The sequence below is a fragment of the Notamacropus eugenii genome, chromosome 1 (genome assembly GCF_028372415.1).
Source record: "Notamacropus eugenii isolate mMacEug1 chromosome 1, mMacEug1.pri_v2, whole genome shotgun sequence".
NCBI classification, from domain to species: Eukaryota; Metazoa; Chordata; class Mammalia; order Diprotodontia; family Macropodidae; genus Notamacropus; species Notamacropus eugenii.
This window is the reverse complement of record NC_092872.1, coordinates 716,163,511-716,181,638: the sequence shown is the minus strand read 5'-3', so window position 1 is coordinate 716,181,638 and position 18,128 is coordinate 716,163,511. Positions and strand designations below refer to the sequence as shown.

Here is an 18,128-nt window from a genome sequence, read left to right as displayed (position 1 = left end):
GGAATGCTCTCCCTCCTCTGTTCTCCCTTGCAACTTCCCTGGCTGCCTTTAACTCCCACCTAAAATCTCACCCTCTATAAGAAGCTTTTCCCAACCCTTACTAATTCTAGCATCTTACTTCCTATTTATCTTCAATATAGCTTACTTATATATGTATTTGTTTGCTTGTTGTCTCTCCCATTAGATGTGGGCTCCTTAAGGGTCGGGGCTGTCTTTTGCCTTGTTTTGTATCTCCGGCACTTAGCACAGTGCCTGGAACATAGTAGGTGCTTCATAAATGTTTATTGATTGATTGATTTTTTTGGGTGGAGTTAATGCCCACCAAGCCTCCCCCGTCTAATTCACCCTACAAATTGCTACCAGACCAATTTTCCTAAAGTGCCACTTGGACCTTGCTGCTCTCCTGCTCAGAAATCTCCAATGGATTTCCATTTACTCTAGAATTCAATCCCAATTAGTGGCCTTTCCAATTGGAAAGAACAGTGGGTTTGGGAACAAAGGACCTGGGTTCAAATCCTGGCTCTCTTCTTCATCAGATATATGACCCTTAGCAAAATACTTCCCCAATCCGGGCCTCAGTTTCCTCGTCTGTCAAATGAGCCAGTTGAATCAGAGACTTTGAAAGTTCTTGTCTGGTTCAAAGTCCTGTGATCCCCACTTAGAATCCTTGTCTCTCTTTAGCCTCAGTTCAAATGCCACATTCTCCTCAAAACCTTCCCTGATATTTCCTGGCTGTTAGAACTCTCTCTTCATCAATTTATCTGCTATATTTAATTTTGTAAATGTCATATCCCTGCCTCTACCACTCCTCCAACCCCCCATAGATTGTATGTTTCTTTAGGATAGGAACCATCTTCATAGGATCATAGGACTTATAGCCAGAAAGAAATTTAGAAGGCAAATGATTTAAACACTTTATTTTGATGCTGCAGAAACTGAGTCCTAGAGAGGTTCCTGGTCTAAAGTTCTACAGATTGTAAATGTCAGAACTGAGATCTGCAACCAAGACTTGTGTTTTGTTTGGGGTTTTTTTGCCCCCCCCCCCCCACGGTGCATAGCGATTGCAATTTTGATGGAGTTATGATTTCACTGATTGGGGTACTCCCTCCGATGGCCCAGATCCCTGCCTTCTTGTGAAATGAATTCTTGTGCATAGTAGGTTTTTCACTGGGGTGTGAATGAACTTGAACTTTACAACCTTATCCTTCACTAGCTCACTTCCCAAATTTGCCATTTTCTTAATGTGTGACCCTGAGTAAATCATTTTTGTTGTTCTTCACTCATTTTCAGTCATGTCCCACTCTTCATGACCCCATTTGGAGTTTTTTTTGGCAAAGATACTGGAATGATTTGTCATTTCCTTCTCCAGCTCATTTGACAAATCAGGAAACTGAGTCAACCAGGGTTAAGTGACTTGCCCAGGGACACACAGCTAGCAAGCATCTGAAGCTGAATTTGAACTCAGGAAGGTGAGTCTTCCTAACTCCAGGCCTGGCATTCTATCCATGGTGCCACCTAGATGCCCCCGAGCAAGTCACAGAAAGCAGCACTTTTTTGATCTGAAAAATAAGGCAGTTGAATAATTAACCCTTTGGGATCCCTTGCAGATCTAAATCTCTGACTCTGTGCTCTTGTGGCCCATCTTTTTACAGAGCAGGAAATTCTCTCCAAACACAAGGCAGAATAGTGAGCTTCCCGTAAGAGAAATAATGGACTTTCTTCAAGGGCTGTCTCAGTACTACCCTAAGAGGCCGACTTTGTAATCAGGGGATAATTCTCAAGCTGTGACTCTTAGTGGGAATTAAGATTTGGCCCTAAAGAAAATGGCTTGTACATGAAACATGGAGCCTCTTGTGTTTCTCTCATCTTAGCTCTGGTTCCAATTTTCACCTAAAACTCATTGCATTATACCCAGCTCCTCCGTGGGTGGCCCACAATTTAAGCAGCCAATGGAGCAAAGGTCCCCCATCTAGAGGGGAGGGCTAGAGAGGAAGATGATGAACATGGAAAACACACACATTATGGAAATTTCCACTGGCCAAGCAGCCTGACCTTAAAAACCTAACATTTGGACAGCTACTTTTGCTCTTTAACACCTGTCGTGGAAAGAAGGTATTCCCCACCACCACGGCTGGCCTGAGTCATAGGTGCCATTTCAAAGAGGAAAACTTCTGGATTAGAGCACTGAATCTGGAGTCAGTGGGAGTGGATCTCACCTCAGTTTCCCCATCTGCAAAATGAAGGAATTCAACTAACTTATTAATTTTTAAGCTGGCAGTAACATCAGCTACTCCATTTTCATCTTGCAGATGAGGAAACTGAGGCCAGAGCAGTTGAGGGACATGCCGAAGGCCAAATTGGCAGCAAGCAGCACCCAGGTCCTCTGATGCCAAATCCAGGTTTTCCATTGTTCCACATTGCTGTTAAGAAGGATGCTGTGGTTCTTTGCAACTCAGAATTATAGGAAAAGACGAAAGGAGGCAATCCTTCCACCTTATTATGCCTTTTCAATCTGCCTGTACTAAGATCCTCCTCTTTTGAAGCATTTAAGATCTTTGTAGAAAACGGGAGGACACAGGCCCGTGGGGAGAGTCTTCATTGGGTCTTACGAGTCATCATGGGAGAACAACATTTAGGTCAATGACCCTTACCTCCAGTGCCAGCAACCTCAGCTTCCTCCTGTAGTTAATAAAACCAAGAGAAATAGATGTTAGGACAGGGATTCTTAACCCTTGTTTTGTACTGGATCCCTTGGGCAGTCTGGTGAAAGCAAACTCTTTAAAGCCTATAGACCCCTTCTCAGAATCATGATTTTAAGTACATAAGATAAAATACATAGGATTACAAAATAAACCAATCATATTCAAGCATGCCTATCAAAATATTTTTTAAAAATTCACAGATCCCAGGTTAAGAACCCCTGCAATAGGGAAACCACTTTTCTAGGGCAGCCCAAAGTGGAGACATGAATTAGAGTGAATTCAGATGCAGAGTTAGCAAAATAAGATTTAGGAAAGTTATCTTTGTTCAGGAGATTTTAAAAAAAAAGATGAGTTATTTCCATTCTAAATGCTTGCTTTCAAGCATTGAGAACTCAGCCAGACATTGCTTTGGAAGAAGGCAGCCAGGCTAGAGGATAGGGTGATGGAGGAGCTTTGGACCAAGCATCAATAGACCTGGGGTCCTGTCCTCCTTCTGCTACTAATTTACTGTGTGACCTTGGTCACGGACATTTTATTCCTTTCTAGGGTCTCAGTTTTTCCATCTATAAGAGGGTTGTATTAGATCAGAGGTATTAAATATTCAACCTTCAGGCCACATGAGGACCATGACAATCCTGAGTATCCCCCAAACCAAATCAAAACGTAATTGGGAAATATTTCACAAAATAAATGAAAATGCAATTAGCCATGAGTATTACATTTTAAAACCACATCAATATGTAGCCCCCAGAGACCCTCACTACAGTTTTGTGGCCCCTATTTCTATTTGAGTTTGACTCCACTGTCCTAAATCACCTCTAATATCCCTTCCAGCTCTGACATTTTGTGAATCAAGGATTATGATTATGAAACCATCCCTAGTTAATGGGCTCCAACATACATCGTTTTCTACACAGGTAGAGTGAATCAGCAATTCAACAAAAACATGATTGTTTTTATTTTCATTATCTCAGCCATTGTTTTCTGACCTTACATGCAGCAAATTCTCAAAATGAATTCCATTTGGGATCTCGGTAAGAGGGTCCTCAGAAGTACTATGTAACTGGTGAGGCCTGGACCCTTTCTGAAGGTGGTTATAACACTGGTATCAGAAACCAGCATTGTGTGAACTGAAGGCATAAGGAGGGTGCAGAAATTCTATCATACCTGGAGAGGCCTTGATCTGGCCTCCAGCTGAGGCAAATGTACTTGTCTGAACATTTCAGGGCTCTATCAACTACTGTGCCAAACTGATTCTCACATACTTAATAAATGCAAATGGTAGTTCAAGCTTACAAAGCACTTTACAGTTACAAATCAGTTTTCTTCTAACACCACACCAAGCGATAGGCAGTCCAACCCTTGTTGGACCCGTTTTCTAGATAAGGATACTGAGACTCAAAGGGAGGGTGTGATTTAACCATAGTCAATGTCAGAATGGAATGGATGATAACCACATTTCTTGCTCAAAGATAAAGTCTTAAATTCAATTCACTCTGGAGCTCATAGACTGGACAAGTACCCACCCACCTAGGACAGAATGAATGTAATAACTAAATAGTAATTTTTTCTTTTACCCAGGAACCCTGAGGGTCTTCCCCTCACAGTTTGATATTTTTTCATTAAAGGGGTCATCCCTTGAGTAACTTAAAGAAGCCTATTCATTGAATGGGTGCATCTCACTCAAAGTGAGAATGTGATAAGATCTTATCCTGAAAGGGTCAGGGTCTCCCATTGCATCCTGGGCCATCTCCAATCATCCTGATGAATATCAGGCCACTGGACCCAAATGGCTCTGGAGGAGAAAATGAGGCTGGAGACCTTGCACAGCCCTCCCTCACTCAAATCAAAGTCAATTGCAAGTCATGTCATCATCTTGATGTCATGGTCCTCTTTGAGAATGAAGGACAAGTACAGCAACAGCACAGGGGATGGCAGGCCACAATTGGCCAGGCCGTCCCATCCTCCCCTTCCTTGGGCTAAGTTTATTCCTCTTATGATAAAACTGACCATAAACAAAAGTAAAGTTGGTTAAGCACTTCGGAGTCAAAGACTCAACAACAGGGACCTGCTTTTCTACTCCAGCCTGGTTTAACTGTCTTGGCCCAAGGGGCCCATTTACCAAATACAAACATGGAAGAACTTTGTACCTGTAGGGAAGACTCTTGGACCTCGATCCCTCCTACTTCACTCCAATTGGAGTCAGCAACATCCACCAGACAGCTATCCAGCAGAACACTGTGGAAACCCCAAGAAGAGAGCAGAGAAGGGGAAAAGGGCTAACTGAAGATTTGTAAGGATGGCAGCATTCAATACAATAATTCAATTTCATTCACCACATTTAAAAAAATGCTTCACAAGCAAGTGATACAAGGAAAACATGAACTTAGAGCAATAATCATTTACCAGAGCAGTAGACTTGGAATCAGAAGGACTCATTTTCAGGAGGCTCATTTTACAGATGAGAAAATTGAGACAAACAGGTTAAGCAACTTGCCCAAGGTCACACAGATAGTGTCTGAGGTCAAATTTGAACTCAGGTCTTCCTGAGGACAAGTCCAACACTCTATCATTATACCACCTAGCTGAAGGGGACCTTAGATATTCATTAATCCAACTCCCCAACATCTTCTAAGATAAGGAAATTAACCAAGAACAGGAATATAAATCAGTCAAGATTCAAATCCAGATCCTCCAAAACCCAGTACTCTTTGCATTAAGAATGTCTCCAAACAAAATTACTTTTAATTCATTTTTATCTCTTTAAAAGGCCAGTACTTTGGGGAGGCAAGGATTCAAAGAAAGGCAAAAATCTAATAGTGCAACACAACTCCAGAAGTTTGGAATCTTTGGTTTAGGAAAGGAGGCATGACCAGTCCTGAATCTTACACAGCACAAGGTGAAGTGGAGAGTTTGGACAATTATCTGGATAATTAAAAGTCTATGACCAGAGATGTGCTAGTTAATGTCTATCAACTAGCTCTCTGAAAGTACAGGGCATACTTTTAAGTATTATTTGCATTATTAATATTTTTAATCACTTTCTTAAGTCTGGAAATCAACAAAACAATAAATCACCTGATTTGTAGCTTGTTGATTTCTGAGGTGGGAATGATTACACTGAAAATTTAACAGTCAGCTCTTTCTGAAGTTGCCAAGCTGGTTCCAGCAGACCTCTGCCTATAAATCATTTTCTCCTTTAATTATCTAAATTTTTCCAGAAATATTATTTTATCCTAAAAAGTCTAGATTATAATCATCCTAATTATTAGCATGCAGCCTGCAACACCTCTGAATGCAGTACAAACCAGATTAAAATATAATTGGGAAATACTTTAAAAAATAAATAAAAGTACAGTAAAACATAGATAATGTTAAAATGTAGTTTTCTAAGTAAATTTGAAGCCTCCCGGAATCCTTCTGTACAGGTTAGCGGACCGCTTTTTCTACTTGAATTTGAAACCAGCGATCTAACTAATACTTTTAATGGCCCAAACTGTGGACACAGCTTCAGTCAAGGAAATTAAAATCCATTCTATTCTAATCCCTATGAAAACCTCTACATAAGTGTCCCAATTCATGGCTAAGTGGTATCTTTTCAATGGAGTAACATGATACCTAGTAAAGATTAACAATAGCATGTCTATAATATGTATACACATATTTGTATGTGTACACAATCTAAACAGTCTAGGCTAAGCAACTTAATAGACCAGGAGAGGGATCTTTTTCACCCACAACGGTATGACCAAACACATATTTCATGATGTAGTGGACTTGCAGTGAGTTAGACATGGAATCAGGAAGATTTGAGTTCAAATTTGCCCTCAGAAACTACCTAGCTGTGTGACCTTGGGCCAGTCTTCAATCCTCTACGCTCCCGTTTCATTGTGTATAAAATGAAAATTATTTTGGTTGTGTTATCTGCTGCCAACAGAGCTATAGGGAGGCCCAAGGGCGGATTTTCTAAAGTGTTATATAAATGTGAGTTACTATGATTTCATGCTTTTATTTCTAATTTAAAAAATTTACTAAATCCTAACCCAAGGCACTAATTCCCTGGGTGATCTAAAAGAGCAGTTCTCAAACTTTTTGGTTTCAGAACCTTTTTTAATGCCATTCAAAATTATCTGAGGACTCCTCCAAAGGGCTTTTAATACTGTGGGTTATATGTGTTGACATTTACCATATTGGAAATTTTAAAGCCTTAGTATTATTATAAAAAACAGTTTGGGAATTTTTTTAGAAAAATTAAATATCATCTTAAAATAGTTATATCGTGATTAAAAAAAGAAAATCATTTTGCTGTCATGAACCCCCTGAAGGGATTTTGGGGGCTTCCAACAGTCCCCCTGACCACCCTTTGAGAAAGTGCTGATCCAAAGTTACCTCCTCTCTGGGACTTGGTTTCCTCATTTGTCAATAAGAGCCACCCTACCTACCCCTCATGATTATTGTGCAAATCAAGAAAGGCTAGAGTTCCAGAAGACCATGGACAAGTCATCAACCCCCTCTGAGCTGCAGTTTCCTCACTTGTCAAATGAGGTCAATAATGATAGCTAACATTTATATGGTGTTTGAAGGTTTGCAAAGCACTTTACATGTGTTTTCTCACATATCATAGCTCCTTTAATATACTGAAGACAACAGATCTGACGTCTTACTTTCCTCCTCTTAGGATCTGCCCAATAGTGGTTGAGAACTTCAAACAGGATAATGCCTTATAAAATACTTAGGAAACGTTAAAGCATCATAGAAATGTAATTTATTGTTGGTATTATGGGAAAATTATTTGAAAAGCTAAAAGTGTCATAAGAACATAATTTATTGTTATGATTATTTTTCTTACCCTTCCACGTAAGCATAATCACCAGCTTTACTTATTGGCCATAATATGCCACAGGAGGCTGGATGATTCTAACAATTCTGACATCATCGGTCTGTGCTTCTGTTCTCTCCAGGAGCTCAATAAGCCCCTGGTCCATGAGACTGAGAAAATGCCCAGGTCCCTGCACATTCCAAGCTGGGCAAGCTATCCAAGTGGGATGCCCCCCACACCCTTCCAACTCTAACAGAAGACTCAGGTAGAAACAAACCACAACCATCTGCAAATGTTTCAGAGGTGGAGAGACTTCCCTCCAGATAGACCCAACTACTTCAGGGAAAGTCCCTTCCTGCACCCCAGCTGGATACCAAGGGGAGAGGGGGAGACCCATGATGAAAATAATCCACCTACTTGCATGAAGTGACATTTGTTGATAACGAAATGCATGCTCCTGGGCTTCAGTTGGGCTCCAGAACGTTCATGGTAAGCTTGAGCACGGTTCATATAAACATAGAGTTTCAAAAGGCCCCGAGTCTGCCTTAAGCCTGAAGCTGTCTGCTCAGGATCAGCTCTGGATTGGGAGCCTATAGATTAGTGGAAAATCCGGTGTGCTCCTAATCAGATCGAGCTGATATTCATGGAGCCTCTGTCGAAACTCCCACAGGGAGGCCAGGTTAGGGACCAAAAGGCTGCAGTTGCTAGGAAGAGCCTCTCTGTTGCCGGGAAGGAGACCCTGTCGCTAGGAGACATCTGGCCAGTTACCAGGGCTCTCACGTCAGCAGTAAGTCGAACAAACTGAGCCAGCAAAGAGCATCCTTCCTTGACCAGAGAAATCTGCCTCTCCTCTCTCTGTCTTTCTCTCTCTCTCCTCTCTCTCTCTCCTCTCTCTTTCTTTCTCCTCTCTCTTCTCTCGTCTTTCACTCTCTGCTTCTCACCTCTATGTCTCTTTCTCTCTGCCTCTCACTCTCCTTTCTCTCTCCTCTCTTCTCTCTCCATCTCTCTCCATGTCTTTCTCTCTCTCCCTATCGCTTTGTCTGTCTCTGTATTTCTGTCTTTCTATCTCTATGTTTCTTTCTGTCTCTGTGTTTCTATCTTTATATTTCTGTCTCTTTCTCTCTCCTTCATTCACTCTCTCTGTCTTTCCCCATTTGTGTCGCTGGATTTTTATCTTTCGGCCTCTGTGTTTCTTTCTGTTTCTCTCTGTCTCTGTCAATCTATCTCTTTCATCTATCAGTCAATAAAAATTTATTAAGTACCTACTATGTACTGGACACTGTGTTAACATCTGGGGAGATAAAAAGAGGCAAAAAACAATCCCTTGCCCCCAAGGAGCTTACAGTCTAATGGGGAAGACAACCTGGAAACACATGTATGCAAAGCAAACTATCTACCCATCAAGTCATATCTCTTGGCCTACCTGACTCCAGCAACACTTACCTTGTAGTCACATCTTCCATACCAGACAGGGCCTGCAATCTGGAAAAGAGAAAAGTTCTGGGGTTACAAGTCAGTGGGGCACATGCATAGGGCACGGCCTGGCATGGGGGCTGATTTGACCTCTGGGCAGAATAAGGGTTGCATTTGAAGTCATGTCCCCTCAACCCCACAATCTGCCTCCACCAGCCTGCCATGGTCTTTAACTCCTAAGGATTGTTCTAGAAGCATGGTGTCTCTCCTATGAACATGTGAACTCCTTAACAGCAGAGTCTGCTTTTGCCTATATATATAAAGCCAGCTCTTACCAAAGTGCCTGTCACACAGCAAATGTTAATTAATAAATGCTTGTGGTCTACAGTGGTCATCTAGTCCAGGGTCCTCTTCTTATAGATGTGGAAACTGAGGCCCAGGGAGGATCCGTGACAAAAATGATCACTCTCACGTCATACAGGGAGAAAGCACTCCTTGCTCATGCTTAACGCTTCCCTCCATCATTCATTCATTCATTAAGAACATAGATTTCAGTTCAGAGTGGGGAGGAGAATCTTAGAGATTCTCTAGGCCAGAGAGTCTCTTAACCTAAGGTCTACAGACCTCTGATCCTTGGACAGATTTCAATGAGTTGGTGACTTTGAACGGGGAAAAAAAATCTATATTTCAATATAATTGATTTTTTTTTGGTACTTACATGTATCTTATTTTGTGTATTTAAAAATCTAGGGATCCCTAGACTTCACTGAACTGACTAAGGGGTCTGAGATACAGGAAAGGTTAAGAACCCAGCAGTTTAGTACAAAGCACCATTTATAGATGAGGAAATTGAGGCCTTGAAATGTAAAGAGATGGGCGAAGGTCATTCTGAAGTGTGATTCCATATGCCAGGTTCTTTACACTACTTTAGTAGAAACACAGCTTCCCCCACTTTAAATCTGAAATCTGAGTCCCCAAGCCAAGACTAACTTTGTAGATATTGTTGAGGACTTTTCTCCCCTTACTGCCAACACTAGTTACATCCCTGAATCACTGATCAGACCCTAGAGGCACAAACCTCCATCCCACTTCAAATGTTCAAGTCTCCTAGGATTCATTCAAAATCCCCCTCATTCATCCTATCTGATCCACCTCCCCAAATGCTGAGGAGATAAAGGGTATATTGTACATGGGGAAACTGAGGTACCCACAGATTATTTAAGAATCCCTAAACCTGTCCTCCTGGTTTCTAGGACCAAGCTCCCACCTATTCCTGTCCCTTTTGCTTCAAGGACACATTATTTCATTATTAAATGTTCACTAAATTAAATGAATTTTTGTTATCATTTATTGTATGTATATATATATATATATAAAATGAATGAACCAATTTGAAAATTGCTTCCATCCATGCAGATTACAATCCTGCTAAAATGATTTCCCTAAAGCTTAAATATGACCATGCCAATCTCATACTCAATAAACTCCAGTGGCTCCCTATTACCTCTAGGGTCACTATAAAATTACCTATTTGATTTTTAAAGGACTTCACAACCTTGCCCCAAACATCTATGTCCAATTTCCTCACACATTCCTCTCCTCACCACATTCTATGATCCAGACAAATTGATTGGTGTCTCTGTCTCTCTCTCTCTCACACACACACATACACACACACAATGCCTCAACTTCCAGAGTCACTCTCTTCCTTTAGGACCCAGCCCAGGCACTGTCTACTGGCATGAAACCAAGTCTACGACCTGCCTGTGCATAGTTGTTTACATGTTGTGTTCCCCATGAGACTATAAGCTTATTGAGGGTAGGGACTCTTTGCCCCTTTTTTACCCCCCACACTTAGCCTGACACATAGTAGGCACTTAATACTTATTTGACTGATTGATCAAATACCTTGGTGGGTTTTTTGTATTTATTCTGCAAATACTTATTTATGTACATATTCTTTCCTCCCGTTAGAATGTAGACCCCTTGAAAGTAGAGATCCTTTCATTCTTTGCCTTTGAATCCCCAGCTCCCAGCACCGTGCCCAGTATATAGCAAGTCGTCAATAAATATTTGTGGATTGATTAGTTGTTTGATTGACCCCTCCCTGCCTTTATTGGGTGGTCTGTGTCTGAGCTGCTATAGCCAAAAATATCCATCTCCCAGGAGCCAGGTCAACCTGCCCGGGACAATTTTTTGGTGAATAGAATTAGGCTAGTCCTCAGTCTGAGCCATGATGGAAGCCTTTCCAACTCATTGAGACCTGGTAAAGCTTGACCCAGTCTTCAAGAAGCCAGGGTCACCCCATGCCAACATGAAACACTGGAGCCCTCCTGCCCCCCCACCCCCACCCCGAGAGGCAGAGTCTTTCTTGAAGCCTCCCAGTTCCACTGGTTCCCCGATTGCTCCAGGATTACTCTAGATCATTCTCTTCCTCCTCCTCCTCTCTTTCCTCTTCACCATTTCCTTCCTCTAGGACCTCTTCCAGCTTCTCCTCTTGAATCCTGGGCAGCTCCCTGAAGGAAGAGAGATGATGAAAATGATGCAATTTGGGGTAATGCTATCAGACGATAGCATTTTAAAGAGCTGTGTTTTATTCATGGATGCTCACATTTAAGAGTACTTATATACATTCTAACTTTTTTTTTCAACTGATGCTTGAGAGACTTAACATGAACCTCACTTGTACTGATTTATACATTCTTGTTATGGTGTTCATTTTAAAGAGGCAGTAGGGTGGAGTAGATTCAGAGCTTGGGTTAGAGTCAAGAAGTCCTAGGTCCAAACGCTGCCTCTGACATTTATTAACTGTGTGACTAGTCCTTGTCAACTAAGTCAAAGTGAGTTCCGTAGCTCCTTTCTCAAATGGTCATTGTAAAGAAGGGTTAAGTCAGAGGATCTCAATTTGAATTTTGGTTCTGTTAACTGTATGGGAACTAGGCAAAATCACTTAACTTTCTGGCTTTCAGTTTTCTTATCTGTAAAGTGAGAACATCTCACGAAATGATTTCTAAGGCTCCTCTCCCAGTTCTACAGTTAGGATTCTGTGAGCCCTATACAAGATAATTCAGTACAGTAGAAAGGGTGCCTAATAAGTGTTGATTTTCTCCAGAGGGCATTTCTTCTGCTGTTCCTTCACGGCTTGCTCCTCCACTCCAGCCCTTTTGCTCCTGTAGCCTTCTCCAATCACCACACAAGTACAATGAATTTATTAGATTAGTTACCTTGGAACATGGGGAGCACCTGGTCCTGAAGAAATGAAAGATGGGATAAGGGAGGGGGAAAGAATCATGATAGCAGCAAATTCTTGGGGGGAGGTGGGGAGAAATGGAAAATTACTAAGAAGAAAGCCAAAGAGGAGCTCCAAGGAATTTGAAGACTGGGAGTAAGAGAGCATGAGAGCTCTGGGCTAGAGCTGTACTTTCCTCTAAAAGTAATGATTCACCATCTTTATTATATATAATCCATCTAGGTCTTAGTGGGATGAGTCAACACATGGGTAGAGAAAAGTTCATTCATTTATTTCACCTAAAAGACTCCCAGGTATACACTTAGGAGCATAGATTTTGGGCTACAAAGGACCTTAGAAGTCATCGTCCACCAAATCCTTCATTCTAAAACTGCAACCAACTCTAGGTCTGCCTCCCACCTGAGCAGGGCTGGAATCCAGCTGCAGAATGAGATACACATATTCAGATGATGTGGGGAATTTTCTTTGCTTAATATGTATATATCTATTGTCTAGGCTTTGATTTTCTCTGTCTTTCTCCCTACCCCCCACCTTTCCATGGTGGAGAGGGGAGGTAGGAATAGGGAAGAAAGGAAGGAAGGAAGGAAGGAAGGAAGGAAGGAAGGAAGGAAGGAAGGAAGGAAGGAAGGAAGGAAGGAAGGAAGGAAGGAAGGAAACAGAGAGTCATTGAGACATCTCTCTTAAAAATGAGGAAAACAAAAGGAAGGTCAAAAGGAAACACAGTCAAGGACAGTTTTGAAAGTTACAAGTTGACCTTATTATGTACTTAAAAAGAAAAGCCAGTTGTATGTAAGTTAGAGAACTGTGATTTCATGAACAATTTTCTCATTCTGTCCTACTGTATACATGGAAGTTCTCATTTTTTCATATTTGTAAGTTCAGAATTAAAACAAAAATTTTGGAAAGGTTTAAAGAAATGAAACAGGCCCAGAGAGGTTAAGTCAATTACCCAAGGTCACCCAGTCAGGGATTCAAACCCAGTTCCTCTGACTCCTGACAAATCTAGTGCTTTCTCCTCTGGACCATACCACAAAGGCAACATGGCAGAATACAATAAGAACTAGCAGTTCTATAAAGCTTTAAAGTTTGCAAAGCACTTTATAAATGTTATCTCATCTGATTCTTGTAATAGCCATGGGAGGTAGGTGCTATGATCTTCAGATTCATTTTTACAAATGGGATAGCTGAGGTACAGAGGCCTTAAGTGACTTGCCCAGGGTCTCACAGTTAGTAAGTGTCTGAGACAGAATTTTGAACTCAGGTCTTCCTGTCTACATTTTATTGATTCTAGTATTGGAGCTGGACTCATAAAAACCTGAGTTCCAATCCTACCTCAGGTACACGTGGCCTGAGATAGTCACTTCAGCTCTCTTGGCTTTAAGGTCTTTATCTGTAAAATGAAGAAGCTGGATACAGTGGACTCACCAGTCCTCTCCAGTGTTAGATCTAGGGTCCTCTGAGGCACTCATGGTGTGAGGCCATCAGTCACTCACCCTTGAACTAGCTGATATCTAAGATCCCTTTCAGCTCTAATATCTTATGAGTCGATAAGTCAGTGAAAATCTCTGGGGTTCCTACCTGAGCATCATCCCTGCTGATTCCTCTCTGAATGCAGACACCACAGGAACCTCCTCGCCCACTTGGTCCCCACAGCTGGTGGGCAGGTCTTCTGGTTTTGTCTCTTCCTTTTCCCAATCTGGATCTATGTCTTCCACAATGAGGTCTGACTCTACTTGTGCCCTAGGAACGATGCTGACTGCAATGGGAAAGAAGAGGGGGTACAAAGTAAGGAAAGTGGGGGGGAGGAAGAATGGGAAAATATTTAGATGTCTGGGCTGTAGCACAAGCCTCTCAAGAAGCAAGTCAGAATTTAAGATCTGAGGCACCAAGATATGCCAGTTCTAATTCTGACTCCCAAGACCCAAACTAGTGACAGTTTTCTTACTATCAAACTTGTTTTCTCTCCTAAGTAGAACTGAATGAAAGAGCACTCCCTGATCAGCACAACTACTTTGGTGGTACAGTGGGAAAAACGATGGCTTTGGAGTCACATCCAAGGGCCTGGGTTCAAATCCTGCTTTGGATGCTTAGTATCTCTGGGACCTTGAGAAAAACACTTATCCCTCCCATGAGCCTCACTTTCTCTCATCTCTAAAATGAGGGGAAGGGGCAAGACGGGACAAGAGTGACACCTCAGAAATCTCTGGATCTGTGAACGTTATTCGTTGTAAATTGAGAGTTTAAATGAACAATTATTCATTTTTTCCTTTTCAAGCATTTTCCACGTGTTTTATTTTCCCCTGTCAGGGACAGATTGGGTTTATAGTGACTAGTGCTCATGGCTATTCTCAGTGGGCTCTCTTTCACATAGACTTCTCTAGAAGCACAAAGCAATGGCACGAGAAATGAACTTTGATTTTTTTTTCTGCCAACACTTGAACAAGTAGAGAGTCCTCATTCAGGGTACGATGGAACACGGAGGTGATTAGAACAGGGAATCATGGCAAAAAAGTTGATTTAGGCTTTTGTCTTGTGGGAGCCAGCACTTTAGGAGGGTTAGAGGCCAGTCAAGTAAGCCCTTGCAGTAGATTGCTGCCTCATATCCCACACCTCCTGGGGATCTGCTGGCTAGTTAGGTGGAAGATGTCTCACCCTGGTTTCTAGTCTTCTATATTATATTTCCATTGTCCAGTGGTTTAAAACAATTTAACCAAGAAGCCTGAGGTTCTGGAAACTCAACAAGGCTAGACTCAAATTTTAAAAGGCAGAAATGAATCAATGAGAATTTATGAAGGCCCTATTATGTGCCAGGCACTGTACTAGACACAAGGACAAAGAATGAAACAATCCCTACTCACAAGATCCTTAACAGTCTAAAGGAAGGGGAATAATATGATTAAAGCACTCATCTAACAGAAAAAGATCTGGGAATCCTTGTAGCCCACAAGCTAAACGCAAATCATTAGTCTTTATTAACCAGAGTGTGACACGCTGAGGAGACCCACACCTTTGCGCACTTTACTTTGGAAGCATTTGACATCTGCAGTCTTCCTTTTGTGGATCTTTCCTCAGAAGTCCAAACTTGCATTCCTATAATGTTTTAAGGTACACAAAGCATTTTTCTCACTACAACCTTATGTGACCAGCAGTGCCCTGAAGTTTATCCCCTTTAAAATGACAAGGAAACTGAGAGAAATGAAATGACTTGTCCAGGATTACATGGTTAGAAAGCATCAGAGGCAGAGTAAAACCAAACACAGGGTAACTAGAGCTCTGCACCTGGGCACTGAGAGCTGAGGGATTATGCTTCCACCCCCTGACAGAGTGCTAGCCCATCCAATCCACCCTGCTGTGTTTCCTGACCCCTGGGAGCCAGCTCCCAGGATCTGATGTCTGGGACAGACTATCCCACCATGGTGCCTCTTCTGGAAATATACAAGATGCATACACACACACACACACACACACACACACACACACACACACACACACAAGTTTGCAGTGGGGGAGGCTGTGAACAATGGTATGACTGCCCCCTCTCCTTCCCTCCAAATCATAAACTCTATGGCTAATTCAGGGATTTCTTTTGCAAGACCATACATAATTTTAATAGGTTGTGGGGGAGGGGGTTGCCCTCTTATTGGGTGGGGGAGGAGGAGGAGGAGGGCAGAGAATTTGGAACTAAAAATAGAATTGAATTTTTTTAAGTTTCCTTTGTGCATCACACCTCTCACTTGTTTTCTCCAACACCTCCAAACCCAAGCATAGTCCCCTGTACTGTGTAAGATCTCAATAAACTTCTGTGGATGATTATAACAGTTGATATTTCATATCAATAGATCAATCAACAAACATTTATTAAGTGCCTATTATATTCTAGGTACTAGAGTTAAGTACAAAGAATGAAAAATCTCTATTTAAAAAGACCTTAAATGCCAGATAATTCTGTCTCTGTCTGTCTCTCTGTCTGTCTCTCTGTCTCTGCCTCTGTCTCTGTCTCTGTCACACACACACACACACACACACACACACACACACACACACACACACACACACACACACACACACACACACACACACCCCATGGCTGTCAAATTCCTTCCTCCTGGTCCTAGCCTCCCTCCCAGTCCTCTGGCGCAGGTAAAAATCCCCTCGCCCTGCTGCCTCCCTCCAATCACTTCATCTTACCCAGCTCAGTCCTCGCTCTTCACATCCCTATCCTCCTCTGCCTTACCTTTTCACAGGGCTCTCTGGAACCTTCTTCCATAGGGAACAAACTCCCATCATCCTAACTCTCTTGTTACTCCTGTGTGTTTGTCCTTCATTCTCGAAGAGGACCACTTTTCCTATATTCCTTCCATCTTCTCATGTTCACTGAAGCCTAGCTTTCTCCTCAAGACAGCACATCTCTTAGCCCTCTCTCCTAAACTGGCTGCTTCTTCTTTCACAAACCCTGACACACAGGGCTCAAAGGAAGAATTAACATACTAACTAAAAATAACTAGCATTTACTTTAAGATGCACAAAACTATATATGTATGTAGATATGCATACATACATATATACATATTTCATTTGATCTTCACAATCCTATGAAATAGCTGCTACTATTTTTACAGAACAGGAAACCAAGGCTGACAGGGATTTAAGTGATTGCCCAAGGTCACACAGCTATTAAGTGTCTGAGGCAGAATTCGAATACATCTTTCTGTCTCCAAGTCCAGCATTCTATCTATCCATTCATGCCCCCTAGCTGCCATGACCTAATAACCATCTTTCCTCCTTTCAAGTTTACTCAGTCCTGGGCAGATTCTCTTTTCTGTTATCTGTAGACATCCACTCTCCCACCTCCCTAGTACATTCACCTGCACAGTCTCCGTCCCAGACTTGCAGACTTGCTTCCTTCAAACACCCTCAGTTCCCAGTTCCTCCACCTTCACTGTAAAGTGCTTATGTACTAAGTGTTTCCTCCTCCCTCCCTCCTGAGTTCTCACAGCCTCTGTCTCCAGACTACCTTAAGCACACACAGAAGTCCTCAGACCTTAGACACCACATACACCCTGCACTTGAATTTGACACGGAATTCATGGCTCTAGCTCTGAACCCAGTTCTGATTTCAAGCCCAGAATCCTTTCCTTTAGCCATAATAGTAAGTGACCATGGGTTAATCAGAGAATAGACCCGACCTTCCTCAGAGAACCAGTCCTTTGTGTTTAACATACCAAAGAAAGGGGTTTACCCTGCCCCAGAGGAAAATCTAAGCCATAGATACAAATGAACTCTGCAGAGATGGTCTAATGTGAAATGCTTTCTCTTGGGAAGCATCAATGTTATTCACACCGTGGCAGGATTCCCGGGATTCGTTTTTACTTTGTTATTGTACATTATCCTTAATGCCGTGTAGAAATATAAACATCACCATCATTGTTAATAGAAATAGAACATGACATGATGAGGATAGCTTCTTCAAAAGCATTACATGTGTCCTATTAGCTTATTATTACTAATAATCAATGCAAAATGTTATGTCACATCAATAGAGCACTTAATATTCACCAAGCATGAAGCCATTTGGATGTTCCACTTTTCTTTTTTTTTTTTTTTATTAATCAATTCACTACAACAAACCATGGTAGGGAGCTGGAGGGAAGAGAGATTTCTTGCAAAAGCATTGGATTCATTCTTCAGAGTCCAAGAGTCATTGAGAAAGAAGTTAGCTCCAGTCTTTCTAAGAATGTTTGCTGGTGATGCCTCATAATCCCTTGCAAGGCAGTATAATATACTTCTCCCCATTTTATAGATGGGAACATCCAGGCACCTAGAAGGAAGAAGACTTGCCCAGGGGTCATGTGGTAAGTCATGCTCCGAGATTTGACCTCTGTTCTGGGAATTAGATTATCCAAATGACTCTTGGAAAGCCTGGAGCTGGCAAGCCAGGACCATC

The 18,128-nt window shown here is 41.9% G+C and overlaps 1 protein-coding gene across 3 annotated transcripts in view; it reads right to left on the bottom strand.

Annotated features, from left to right (window-relative positions):
- The window catches only part of CNGB1 (cyclic nucleotide gated channel subunit beta 1), a 105,593-nt gene that overhangs the window by 70,788 nt on the left and 16,677 nt on the right, over positions 1–18,128 (bottom strand). For all 3 annotated transcript variants that reach the window (XM_072636671.1, XM_072636672.1, XM_072636673.1), the window contains exons 12-16: positions 13,763–13,940; positions 11,352–11,450; positions 8,965–9,003; positions 4,853–4,940; positions 2,652–2,679 (exon numbers count right to left, since the gene is read on the bottom strand). In XM_072636671.1, coding sequence (XP_072492772.1) covers positions 2,652–2,679; positions 4,853–4,940; positions 8,965–9,003; positions 11,352–11,450; positions 13,763–13,940 — 432 coding nt within the window. The remainder of the gene's footprint in view (positions 1–2,651; positions 2,680–4,852; positions 4,941–8,964; positions 9,004–11,351; positions 11,451–13,762; positions 13,941–18,128) is intronic.